At 45.2% G+C, this 14,109-nt stretch overlaps 1 protein-coding gene across 1 annotated transcript in view; it reads right to left on the bottom strand.

Annotated features, from left to right (window-relative positions):
- The window catches only part of LOC142194235 (short transient receptor potential channel 2-like), a 247,375-nt gene that overhangs the window by 4,476 nt on the left and 228,790 nt on the right, over positions 1-14,109 (bottom strand). Inside the window, 4 exon segments of the mRNA XM_075263250.1 lie at positions 3,580-3,707; positions 4,175-4,367; positions 6,034-6,126; positions 13,550-13,712. Of these exon segments, the coding sequence (XP_075119351.1) occupies positions 3,580-3,707; positions 4,175-4,367; positions 6,034-6,126; positions 13,550-13,712 (577 nt within the window).

Below are 14,109 nucleotides of genomic sequence, written 5' to 3'. Positions count from 1 at the left end.
GATGACCCCAGCTCCGGACATCTCCATCGTCCTTGTACAGTTTTGTCTTGACAATGGGCTCCCCATCCCCACTGGGATGCATCTGTTGTCAACAGGGTCCACACTGTCGGGACCGTGGACCTTCCGTCTTTCAGGTGTCTCCACCATCTGAGGGAAAGACGGGTAGCGGGAGAAAGGCAGATCTTCTTGTGCAGTCCCCGTGGAGACCTGTTCCAGGTTCTCAACACTTCCATCTGTAGGGGACGCAAATGCCATAAAGCCCAAGGGACCGCCCTGGCCGAGGATGACATTAGGCCCAGAACTCTCATGGCGGTGCGGATAGTTACCTGCCGAGTGCGCAATAGGAATCGTGCACTGGCTTGGATCCTTTCTTTTCTCGGACGGGAGAGGAAGATCTGCATCGCTTCTGAATCCACTAAAAAACCGAGGAATTTCCTTCGGGTGGATGGAACGACTTCGGACTTCTCCCAATTGATAATCCATCCTAATTCTTGTAGGAAGTTGATGGCAAGATTGAGCTGCTGGAGGAGGGCAGCAGGAGACTGAGCTTTCAATAGCCAGTCGTCTAGATAAGGGACGATGAAAAGACCCTGAAGTCTGAGGGTCGCAGCGACCGGAGCGATCACCTTGGTGAATACCAGTGGGGCGGATGTGATGCCGAAAGGCAGAGCTGTGAACTGATAGTGCTCCCTGTGGCCTGCCATAGAAACGGCAATCCTGAGGAACTTCCTGTGGGAAGGAGCAATAGGGACATGTAGATAAGCGTCCTTCAAGTCGAGGGTAACCATCACCTCTCCTGGTTGAAGAAAAACAGCTACGGAATCCACGGTCTCCATTCGAAATGACCTCTTTCTGATAAACTGGTTGAGGTACCTCAGGTCTATTATCATTCTCCAGCCCCCGGTGACTTTGGGGACCAGAAAGACGGGGGAGTAAACTCCCAGACCGTGATCTGAGGTTGGTACCTTCTTCAGGGCGCCCTTGGTAACATAATCGGCGACCGAGGCTTCCAGACTGGACTGCTGAGAAGGTGAAAGGATTCGGGTGATGACGAACCGATCTGGAGGAGGAAGGTGAAAATCGATATGATACCCGTGCTGTATAATCTTCAACACCCAAGGGTCTTGAATGTGGGTGGACCATGCTTTGAAAAAGGAGGCGAGACGTCCTCCCACAGGAAGAGGGGCCACAGGGAGCTGCCCCACGTCAAAACTCAGGCTTCCTCTTGGCATCCTCCTTGGGAGCGCCACGTCCGGCACCCCTAGGGCGGTATCTAGAACGCCGCTGCTGAGCCGGGCGTCTATAATTAGAGGAAGAACCTCTGCCTCTAGATGGAGCACGTCTGCCCCTGGATGCTTGAGGTAGGGACCTTCCCCTACCTTCAGCTAAACCCTCCATAATGGCATCCAAACTTTGGCCAAACACTCTTCCCGGTTCAAAGGGGAGAGCGCAGAGAGCTGCCTTAGATGCAAAATCTGCACGCCAAGGCTTTAGCCACAGGGGTCTACGGGCAGCGGTGGATAACGCCATAGATTTGGCGGAGATCTTCAATTGATGGCGGGAAGCTTCCGCCAAATAATCTGCGGCCCTATGAACTCTCTTCATAGAGGACAGAATTTCGTCTCTATCCACGCCCGCATCTATATCCCGCTCCAAGGCGGCTAAACGGTTGCGCAGAAAGTCGCCAACCTTGGAGGAGGCTATGGCCACAGAGGCTTGTGCAGAGGAAGCGGAGTAGATCTTCTTTAGAGCAGAGTCCGCCCTGCGATCCAGAGGGTCTTGAAGATTGGAACCATCTTCTAGGGGCACCAGGGTTCTGCGGGACAGCTTGGCAACGGCCAAATCCACCTTCGGGGGAGGCCCCCAGGAATCCCACTGGGCAGTGTCAACAGGAAACAAAGTCTTGAAAATCCTGGAGAGAGTGTGTCCCTTCTCTGGCTGTTTCCACTGCTGTGCCATAAGGTCGGACAGCGTGGCGTCCGCATGGAAGGCAATATGTCCCCCAGAGGCAGACGTGGAGGCTTCCCCGTCAACATCTCGGCCCACTGTAGACCGGATGGACTTCAGCAGCCTGCCTGTTTGTTCATAGTGGAACACAGGTCTGCCGGAAATTACTGAGTCGTCCTCAGAAGAATCATCCTCTGCCACCCGCAGCAATTCCAAAGGTGGCAGGGAGGAGGAACGGTGCTCAGGGCATGGTCTCTTGGTGAGCTGAGACAAGGTGGCATGAATTCCTTTGAGGGAATCATCCTGCAAAACAAAAGGAGAAAACAAGCAAGGGAAAAACTATTTACCCAAGCGATGCCCAAACTCACCATTTCCTTGACCCAGGCCATCATATCTCTGGGAGAGGGCTCCTCAGGTGGAGGACCTCTACACCCGCGACAACGGGCCCATTCATAGCCTAAAAATAATAGGCAAGTTATAGGACCACAATACATGAAAGGGACCAACCCCTTAAGCCGCTACCTACCATCAGGGAGCGGTGTGTCGCAATTAAAACAGGAAAGGTGTTTCCTCTTGGCAGAGGATTTCCTCCTACCATCCCCAGGAGGGGTAGTAGAGGATGACATATCCTGCAATAAAGAGATAATAGACCATGCAAACTGTCACCATACATCATACCATTGCACTTTTTTTTTTTTTTTTTTTTTAAAAAAGGCTAGATCTTACCAGGTTCAGAAGACCGGATGAGTAAAGGTGACAGACAATAACCAGACTCAGGTTAACAAACGCAATGCCAGTGAGACCAATAACAGACTCACAATAATAGCACAGCCTTCCAGATGCAGCAGGAAGGTACAAGTGACACGGCCGGCCTGACCTTTAACCTGGCCGGCCGGAAATGGGAGGAGCTAACCGCTCCCATCCACTACCCCAAAACAGGGGTTAATAAAGGCTACTATCTCCCCTCCCCAGCAATCCCCAAGCCAGGGGAACACTCACCCTCTCCTCCGCTAGGGCTCCGAACACTGGGAGTGGAGCCTGAAGTGAAGTGAACGATAGTTCAGCTGGCCGTGCCGCCGGCCGGCCTGACCTCTAACCCGCGCCGCGAACTTCCGGTCAAAACCGGAAGTGAGCGCAAGCAAAGTGCGGCCGCCGCGAATGCAGCCATACAGAGGAGTTCCGGCTGCCGCACGGACCCGCCGTAACCATGGACGCAGTGGCGTGGTGCGGCTCTGAGGATCAGCGCTCAACAGACGCTGAAAGGGTAAGGAGGAGAGGGGAGGGAGCGGGGGAGGAGAAGGAGGATTCAGGGGGAAAAGCCAACGCAGGCTAACCAGCACCCTCTTCATAGGAAAGAGGGTGACTTTGACAAAAACATCAAGCTCAACAGCTGAGCCCTGTAAGAGGACACAAGTCCTCACACCTGTCCTCTGTCCACACAGGACAGAAAAAAACACGCAGAGGGGAGGTTCTTGTGCCCTCTTATAGGGCCTGCCACGCATCTTATTGGCTAATTAAATATCCGCCTGTCCTACCAGCACACAGGGGCAGAAATACCCCACATTGTGCCGCTGTTGAGGACGACAGGGAAACATATTTCACTATTCACCAGATCAGCGGTGGAATCCCTACCTGACTATGTAGAAGAGTGCTTTTGGAGTAGGAATGATATTGAACGGAACAGGCAGCGTCAATCCCTCTCGAAAATAGGAAAGATACAGTTTGGAACGAGCAAATTTCCATTCAACATCAGCATCATCCTATAAAGGCAACATCAAAGAACCTACTTGAGAGGACATCAGAGTAGAAATTATATAATACTGTATATAATCACCCTGCTATAGTATATAACATGAACCAAGAAGTAGTTGTGATTCCACCCATTGGCTAAAGGAGCCGCACCTTATTCTACAGTGACATTAATCTGTTCCTCTATTACTGCTGACTACAAGCCTCTATATCATGTCTGAGAGGTGGTCACAGCCCCACCCCCTGTTGCTGACATCACTGATATAAAGACATGTGATCAGACATGAGATCCGCCCCCTTATACTACAGTACAGCTATTCATCTATTACTACTGACAACCAGCTGTATATATCATGTCTGAGAGGTTGTCAGAGCCCCGCCCCCATGTCATATAATAATATGTAATAATCTACGTACAATTAAAAGCAAATCCACTCCAAATGTATATAAATGTTCTCTGCCATATGTAGGACCTCACCTCGATCTTCTGGAATGAGTTGGTGATCATAGCAATGAGCATATTGAGCAGGACAATGACCATGACAATAGTGAAGAGACCATACAAGGCCCGACCAACGAACTCCGCCACCACGTAGTGATTCATGTCCACAGACGTCCGCTCCACCATCTGAAACATGGTCCAGAAAAGGAACTGGAAGGTCTCATTAAAGCTGGAAGACGGCAAAAGATACAACGCAACGTGTGAGCCAATATGTTCAGATGTAATAATCGGATATTAGTAATGAAATACTTCACCGATACGAGATGATGGATTCCACCATTGTACTGGTCGGGAGAGAACACTACACAGTCACGTACTCCCATAACTTATATCATTACGCTTAAGAATTTTTGCTGTATCCGTGTTGTCATGGATCAGAGTTCACTCATATCTATTGAAGTCTATGGAGGGGGGAGTGAGCTGAAGTTGAGGGTGGCAGAAGTAAAGCTAGAGGTCGAGGCTGATGTTGGCAATAAACTATGAAGTTACTATCTCTGCCCAAGTACTTTGTTCACATCAATACATGTCCGTACTTCTCTCTATATATCCTGCATGATCCTGGGGCTGTGTTTGCGTTCTAGAGGGAGTTACGGAGTAAATTTCCCGCTTCTTTCTGCGAGCAGTGTATGTCAGCATTTTGAAAAGGGTTATTTATCCCTAGGGTTGAGCAGTCGTGAAAGATCGGATACCGATCGGCGATCGAGCAAATTTTGAAAATGATGAAATCTCAAGATCAGCTCAACCCTACTCCATAAACATAAAGTAACTGGGGTTGAGGGATCGGGAAAGATTAGATCCCGATCGGCGTTCGAGCAAATTTCACGATCGCGATCAGCTGTAAAATGATCGGAAATCGGATTTTAAAAACAATCCTGAAATCTCAAGCGCAGCATAACCCTATTTATCCCATTTCAATTCTTGCCTTGTTGGCTACTCTGCTATGGGACTTTACGTCTCTGTATCAGACAAAGTTCTGAATGTCAACGAGAGAACTCGAAGGGTATAAAAGGTTCAGTGTACAGTATACAGCCTATTTGGAATCGACGTCTACTATTATCTTTGCATTGCCTGTATATCTTGGGGTTTTGGTGTGCAGGAGATATGGGTTCCTCCAAACAACAGTAGGGGATTACTTATATTCTTACTTGATAGTCTTCCTACACTGGTTAAGCTTTATATACACCCTGGTCCCCTGCACCCCAATCATTAATTACGTGGAGGGCGGCAGGGGAGGCTGGAAATCTTTTTCTGCTAACCTCCCTTCAGTTGCTCCAACGCTCCGTCACATGACAAACTATTATACTGATTGGGCTGCAACCCAAGATGCTGAGAAGTCAATGAAATAGCATAACCAAGATGGTGGAAGGAAGACAAAGAAACGAGACCTGGTCTCCCCTGCAGCCCTCCACAAAAGGAATAAATGGGATTCTGGGATATCAGTAATAAAGGTTAGTCAGAGTGCAGTGAATGACTAGTAGGCTTTATTACTTCTTAGATAGCCCCTTTATATTACTGTTGTCTGGCATCTAGGTTCTCACTACTCGTAAAACCCACCGTAAAACAGGCAGCTAGTCTCCAGCCACCAGCTAAGGGAGAACTGCAAATTACAGATCTGCTAAATACGGAAATCTAAATAATGCAGAATATATACATTCTATAATGGCTCAAACTAGCGCTACTCCTCATGTTCCCTGACATGATAGGTATACGTTAGTCACTATGGCTGGAGGTAATCTTCTGTATTACCTGCCACTGTGACCATATCAGGTCTCTCCCCATGACAGTACAAGGGTGGTATTACCCATAATACAATGGTAGGAGGAGCGGATACATACTTCCCCAGTTTATCGGAGTCACTGTAGTTGACATAGATGTTGTTGAGACCACAGAGGAAGGCGGTGAGGATGATCATCAGGATGAACATGAACCTGGTGAGAGGAGACATGGTCATATTAGTCATCATACTAGCCCAGAGGTACCAAATAACTTCTGTCAAGTTCCCATGGTAGCTGAATACATCAAAGTAGTGATAGGAGATGGGAGAATGGTTGTACCAAGCCAGGATTCACCTGAATATTCGGAATTGTTCAGTTTTTACGAAATCAAAAGAAATGGAGGTTCATTTTGGATGAACTTAAATGGCCCTCACAGACTAGACCCCAAAGTATAAAAGGTGGAGGACCAAGAGAAGTGAAAAAAATAAAAGAATACTTTCATACTCACCTTCCCTTACTTCTACCGAGCCTCAGTACTGAGGCTATGAAATGGACATGCCCATATGACCACTGGTGGCCAATTCACAGGTCTCAGAAGTGACCTTCAGCCCGATGATCACAGAAGTGTGCAGGATGTCACGAGGAGAGCGCCGCACACCATAGGGGGCCCAAGGAGGTAATGGAAGGGGAGGATAAATACTTTTTTTTTTTTTTTTGGGGGGGGGTTGTTTTGTTTTTTTAACACCTCCCCTAGGCCTTCACATATTATTCTCTGGGATTTGAAGACAGTCCATAATAATATCTAATATAAGAATGTCAGCTTTCACTGTGACATAATATCTGCTGTGTTTGTCTTAGAGAACTAGAAATTAAATAGTGTCCTAGGAGCCCTGACAGTGTCATACACTATGTATTATAGATATATATAGTCCTAGGAGCCCTGACAGTGTCATACACTATGTATTATAGATATATATATAGTCCTAGGAGTCCTGACAGTGTCATACACTATGTATTATAGATATATATAGTCCTAGGAGTCCTGACAGTGTCATACACTATGTATTATAGATATATATAGTCCTAGGAGTCCTGACAGTGTCATACACTATGTATTATAGATATATATATAGTCCTAGGAGTCCTGACAGTGTCATACACTATGTATTATAGATATATAGTGCTAGGAGCCCTGACAGTGTCATACACTATGTATTATAGATAAATATAGTCCTAGGAGTCCTGACAGTGTCATACACTATGTATTATAGATATATATAGTCCTAGGAGTCCTGACAGTGTCATACACTATGTATTATAGATATATATATATATATAGTCCTAGGAGTCCTGACAGTGTCATACACTATGTATTATAGATATATATAGTCCTAGGAGTCCTGACAGTGTCATACACTATGTATTATAGATATCTACAGTCCTAGGAGCCCTGACAGTGTCATACACTATGTATTATAGATATAGATAGTCCTAGGAGCCCTTACAGTGTCATACACTATGTATTATAGATATCTACAGTCCTAGGAGCCCTGACAGTGTCATACACTATGTATTATAGATATAGATAGTCCTAGGAGTCCTGACAGTGTCATACACTATGTATTATAGATATATATAGTCCTAGGAGTCCTGACAGTGTCATACACTATGTATTATAGATATATAGTCCTAGGAGTCCTGACAGTGTCCTACACTATGTATTATAGATATATACAGTCCTAGGAGCCCTGACAGTGTCATACACTATGTATTATAGATATATATATATAGTCCTAGGAGTTCTGACAGTGTCATACACTATGTATTATAGATATCTACAGTCCTAGGAGCCCTGACAGTGTCATATACTATGTATTATAGATATAGATAGTCCTAGGAGTCCTTACAGTGTCATACACTATGTATTATAGATATCTACAGACCTAGGAGCCCTGACAGTGTCATACACTATGTATTATAGATATAGATAGTCCTAGGAGTCCTTACAGTGTCATACACTATGTATTATAGATATCTACAGTCCTAGGAGTCCTTACAGTGTCATACACTATGTATTATAGATATATCCCACCACCTACCATAGCAATGATCCCCTCACCAATTGCACCTCAGACTGTCTATTCTCATCTTTTGAACATGTTACAGAAGAGGAAGTCTCCCAGCTACTTTCTTCATCTCGCCCTACAACCTGCAGTAGTGACCTCTTCCCCTCACACCTTCTCCAATCTCTGTCGCCTGCTGTCACCACTCACCTTACTAAAATATTTAACCTCTCTCTCTCTTCTGGAATCTTCCCATCCTCCTTCAAGCATGCTGTTATAACTCCGCTATTGAAAAAACCCTTCCTGGACCCGTCCTGTGCTGCTAACTATCGACCCGTCTCTAACCTCCCTTTCATCTCTAAACTCTTGGAACACCTGGTCTATTCTCGTTTAATCCGCTCTCTTATAACTCTCTTCTTGACCCCTTACAATCTGGTTTCCGCGCTCTGCACTCTACTGAAAAGTCTCCAATGATCTCCTGACGGCTAAATCCAATGGCGATTTCTCTCTTCTTATTCTTCTGGACCTCTCTGCAGCTTTTGACACTGTTGACCATCATCTCCTCCTCACTCTGCTCCGCTCAGTCGGCCTCAATGACACTGCGCTCTCCTGGTTCTCCTCTTATCTCTCAGACCGCACTTTCAGCATATCATTTGCGGGCTCTGTTTCCTCCCCTCTTTCCCTTGCTGTTGGGGTTCCTCAGGGCTCGGTCCTAGGCCCCCTGCTCTTTTCTCTCTACACAGCCCCCATTGGACAAACCATCGCCAGATTTGGCTTCAGGTACCATCTTTATACTGATGACACCCAATTATACACATCTTCCCGTGACATCACCCCTGCACTCATACAGAACACCAGTGACTGTCTCTCTGCTGTCTCTAATATCATGTCCTCGCTCTATCTGACACTAAATCTCTCTAAGACTGAACTACTACTGTTTCCACCATCTAACAGATCTGTCCCTGATATATCCATTGCAGTCTCAGGACTTACTATAACTCCTAGGCAGCAGGCCCGCTGCCTCAGGGTCATGTTTGACGCAGACCTTTCTTTCACCCCTCATATTGAATCACTCGCACGTTCATGTCACCTCCACCTCAAAAACATCTCCAGAATACGTCCTTTCCTTACCAGAGATACACTAAAGACACTTATTGTCTCTCTGATTCATTCTCGCCTTGACTACTGTAACTCCTTACTAATCCGTCTTCCCCTCACTAAACTCTCCCCTCTACAATCTATTCTGAATGCAGCGGCCAGGCTCATCTATCAGTCTAGACGCTATAGCGATGCCTCTGGTCTGTGCCGGTCACTACAGCGAGGCCTCCGGTCTGTGCCGGTCACTACAGCGATGCCTCCGGTCTGTGCCGGTCACTACACTGGCTGCCTATTCATTATAGAATAAAATATAAAGCTCTCCCCCTCCCCCACAAGGCTCTCCATAATGCCGCATCTCCCTACATTTCCTCCCTCATCTCTGTCTACCGCCCAACCCGTGCTCTCCGCTCACTCAATGACCTAACACTTACATCCTCTGTTATCAGAACCTCCCACGCTCGTATACAAGACTTCTCCCGAGCTGCACCACTTCTCTGGAATGCTCTACCCCGGACAATCAGATTAACTCCCAATTTCTACAGTTTCAAACGCAAACTAAAGACGCATCTTATCAGACAGGCCGATCACAATTCCTAATGCAAACCCTTCTTGATGCCTTTTCAGCCTAACATATTTGTCCATGCTCTATCCACATGTTAAAGGACACGACTAGACTAAAGCTTTGTTTGTGTAATGACAGTCACCTCTATTACAAAATTGTCTGAACACTGTATAAGCAATGCCGCCCCTGCTACCTCCTGTGTCACCCCCTCTACCTCATAGATTGTAAGCTCTTTTGAGCAGGGCCCTTAGTCCCATTGTGTGAAATGACGTTCTTTGTTATGTATGTCTGTATCTGAACCCTATAAATTGTACAGCGCTGCGGAACATGTTGGCGCTATATAAATAAAATTTATTATTATTATTATTATTATTATTATTATTATCATTATATATAGTCCTAGGAGTCCTGACAGTGTCATACACTATGTATTATAGATATATAGTCCTAGGAGTCCTGACAGTGTCATACACTATGTATTATAGATATAGATAGTCCTAGGAGCCCTGACAGTGTCATACACTATGTATTATAGATATAGATAGTCCTAGGAGTCCTTACAGTGTCATACACTATGTATTATAGATATATAGTGCTAGGAGCCCTGACAGTGTCATACACTATGTATTATAGATATATATAGTCCTAGGAGCCCTGACAGTGTCATACACTATGTATTATAGATATAGATAGTCCTAGGAGTCCTTACAGTGTCATACACTATGTATTATAGATATATATAGTCCTAGGAGCCCTGACAGTGTCATACACTATGTATTATAGATATATATATATATAGTCCTAGGAGCCCTGACAGTGTCATACACTATGTATTATAGATATAGATAGTCCTAGGAGTCCTTACAGTGTCATACACTATGTATTATAGATATATATAGTCCTAGGAGCCCTGACAGTGTCATACACTATGTATTATAGATATATATATATAGTCCTAGGAGCCCTGACAGTGTCATACACTATGTATTATAGATATATATAGTCCTAGGAGCCCTGACAGTGTCATACACTATGTATTATAGATATATATAGTACTAGGTGCCCTGACAGTGTCATACACTATGTATTATAGATATATATAGTCCTAGGAGCCCTGACAGTGTCATACACTATGTATTATAGATATATATAGTCCTAGGAGCCCTGACAGTGTCATACACTATGTATTATAGATATATATAGTCCTAGGAGCCCTGACAGTCTCATACACTATGTATTATAGATATATATAGTCCTAGGAGCCCTGACAGTGTCATACACTATGTATTATACATATATATAGTACTAGGTGCCCTGACAGTGTCATACACTATGTATTATAGATATATATAGACCTAGGAGCCCTGACAGTGTCATACACTATGTATTATAGATATATATAGTCCTAGGAGCCCTGACAGTGTCATACACTATGTATTATAGATATATATAGTCCTAGGAGCCCTGACAGTGTCATACACTATGTATTATAGACATAGACAGTCCTAGGAGCCCTGACAGTGTCATACACTATGTATTATAGATATATATATATAGTCCTAGGAGCCCTGACAGTGTCATACACTATGTATTATAGATATATATAGTCCTAGGAGCCCTGACAGTGTCATACACTATGTATTATAGATATATATAGTCCTAGGAGTCCTGACAGTGTCATACACTATGTATTATAGATATATATAGACCTAGGAGCCCTGACAGTGTCATACACTATGTATTATAGATATATATAGTCCTAGGAGTCCTGACAGTGTCATACACTATGTATTATAGATATATATAGACCTAGGAGCCCTGACAGTGTCATACACTATGTATTATAGATATATATAGTCCTAGGAGTCCTGACAGTGTCATACACTATGTATTATAGATATATATATAGTCCTAGGAGCCCTGACAGTGTCATACACTATGTATTATAGATATATATAGTACTAGGTGCCCTGACAGTGTCATACACTATGTATTATAGATATATATAGACCTAGGAGCCCTGACAGTGTCATACACTATGTATTATAGATATATATAGACCTAGGAGCCCAAACGTTTCCAACAGCTTGACACGTCTTCTGTTCTATAAGGCATCTTAACCAATTGGCACAGTCTGGAGTGGTCCTATGGCATACTATCCTGTAGCTCTAAGACAGAGTCATGACTATCTTCTGACGGGCTCTGTAGACGACCATGTAGACAATACATACAGTGTTAGCCAAAAGTATTGGCCCCCCTGCAGTTCTGTCAGATAATCCTCGCTGTCCCCCAGATAATGATTACACAGCACAGACTCTTTGGTAATATCTTCATTTATTTTACTTGCAATGAAAAAACACAAAAGAGAATGAAAAAATAGTCACATCATTGATCATTTTACACAAAACTCCAGAACTGGCCCGGACAGAAGTATTGGCGCCCTCAGCCTAATACTTGGTAGCACAACCTTTAGACACAATAACTGCGCACAACCGCTTCCGCTAACCAGCAATGAGTTTCTTACAAGGCTCTGCTGGAATCTTAGACCCTTCTTCTTTGGCTCCTGCTCCAGGTCCCCCCTGAGATGTGAAGGGGGCCTTCTCCAAACTGCCACCAAGAGATCTCCCCTCCCCCACAGGTGTTCTATGGGATTCAGGGCTGGACTCATTGCTGCCACTTTACAAGTCTCCAGGGCTTTCTCTCACCACCATTTTCTAGTGCTGACCTGAAGTGTGTTTTGGGTCATTGTCCTGCTGGAAGAGCCCTGACCTCAGAGGGAGACCCAGCTTTCTCACACCGGGCCCTACATGATGCTGCACAATGTGTTGGTCGTCTTCAGACTTCATAATGCCATGCACACGGTCAAGCAGTCCAGTGCCAGAGGCAGCAAAGCAACCCCAAACCATCAGGGACCTCCGCCATGTCTGACTGTAGGGGGCGTCTTCTTCTCTTTGAAGGCCTCTTTTTTTCCTGTAATCTCTATGTTGAGGCCTTCTCCTACTTTTGTCTCCTCTGACCAGAGAACATTCTTCCAGAACGGTTTTGGCTTTCTCAGATAAGTTTTGGCAAACTCCAGCCTGGCTTCTGTCTGTGGGTAAGAAGTGGGGTCTTCCTGGGTCTCCTACCATACAGTCCCTTCTCATTCAGACGCTGACACTGGATAGTACGGGGTGACACTGTTGTACCCTCGGACTGCAGGGCAGCTTGGACTTGTTTGGATGTTAGTCGAGGTTCTTTATCCGCCATCCGCACAATCTTGTGGTGAAATCTCTGCTCAATGTTTCTTTTTCTTCTTCATGGGCTTTACACTTCTTGATGACACTGCGCACGGTAGACACAGGAACATTCAGGTCTTTGGAGATGGACTTGTAGCCTTGAGATTGCTCAGGCTTCCTCACAATTTTGCTTCTCAAGTCCTCAGACAGTTCTTTGGTCTTCTTTCTTTTCTCCATGCTCAATGTGGTCACACAAGGACACAGGACAGAGGTGGAGTCAACTTTAATCCATTTCAATTGGCTGCAAGTGTGATTTAGTTATTGCCACCACCTGTTAGGTGCCTCAGGTAAGTAACAGGTGCTGTTAATTACACAAATTAGAGAAGCATCACATGATTTTTCAAACAGTGCCAATACTTTTGTCCACCCCCTTTTTTATGTTTGCTGTGGAATTATATCCAATTTGGCTTTTTGACAATTCTTTTTGTGGTTTTCCATTGAAATTAAATGAAGATAATACCAAAGAATTTGTGATTGCAGTCATTATCTGGAAGAAACGGAGTATTATCTGACAGAATTGCAGGGGTGCCAATACTTTTGGCCAACACTGTACATACCTACAACCCTAAACCTCATAGATATGACCACTCACGGTGACAAATTGTCCTGAAAGACCTCATTAGGGTGCAGCTCCTCACCTTATCATGTCGTCAATCATTTTCCCTATAGATATCTGTAGGGTCCCAAGAGTCTCATGAGCAGGCAGGATATAAGCCAGTCGGGTGAAGCTCAGCATACTGGTCACAGCAAACAAGACCTCAGCAATGAACTGCGGGTCCTCCGTGTTCCAGTCCGAACGTTCTGTAAGAAGGTGAAGTGCTGGAGTTATTACCAATTCTAGATTCATGATGAGATTCCCCAATCTAAGGGCTTGTTCACACGGTGTAACGTGCCGCGAGATTTGGCACGTGTACGCCGCATGACCCTTTGCGTGCTGTACAGGCTCCCATTCATTTCAATGGGAGCGGGGATCGTATGTGCCGCGCTAGTTTGTGGCCGTGCATAAATTCACGGCCACAAACTAGTGCGGCGCATACGATCCCCGCTCCCATTGAACTCAATGGGAGCGTGTACGGCACGCAAAGGGTCACGCGGCGTACACGTGCCAAATCTCGCGGCACGTTACACCGTGTGAACGAGCCCTAAGGAGAAACAGGAAACCTCACAGCTCATGGGACTGATAATCCCCAAATCTCAC

The sequence above is a fragment of the Leptodactylus fuscus genome, chromosome 2 (genome assembly GCF_031893055.1).
Source record: "Leptodactylus fuscus isolate aLepFus1 chromosome 2, aLepFus1.hap2, whole genome shotgun sequence".
NCBI classification, from domain to species: domain Eukaryota; kingdom Metazoa; phylum Chordata; class Amphibia; order Anura; family Leptodactylidae; genus Leptodactylus; species Leptodactylus fuscus.
This window is presented reverse-complemented; position numbering and strand designations above follow the sequence as displayed.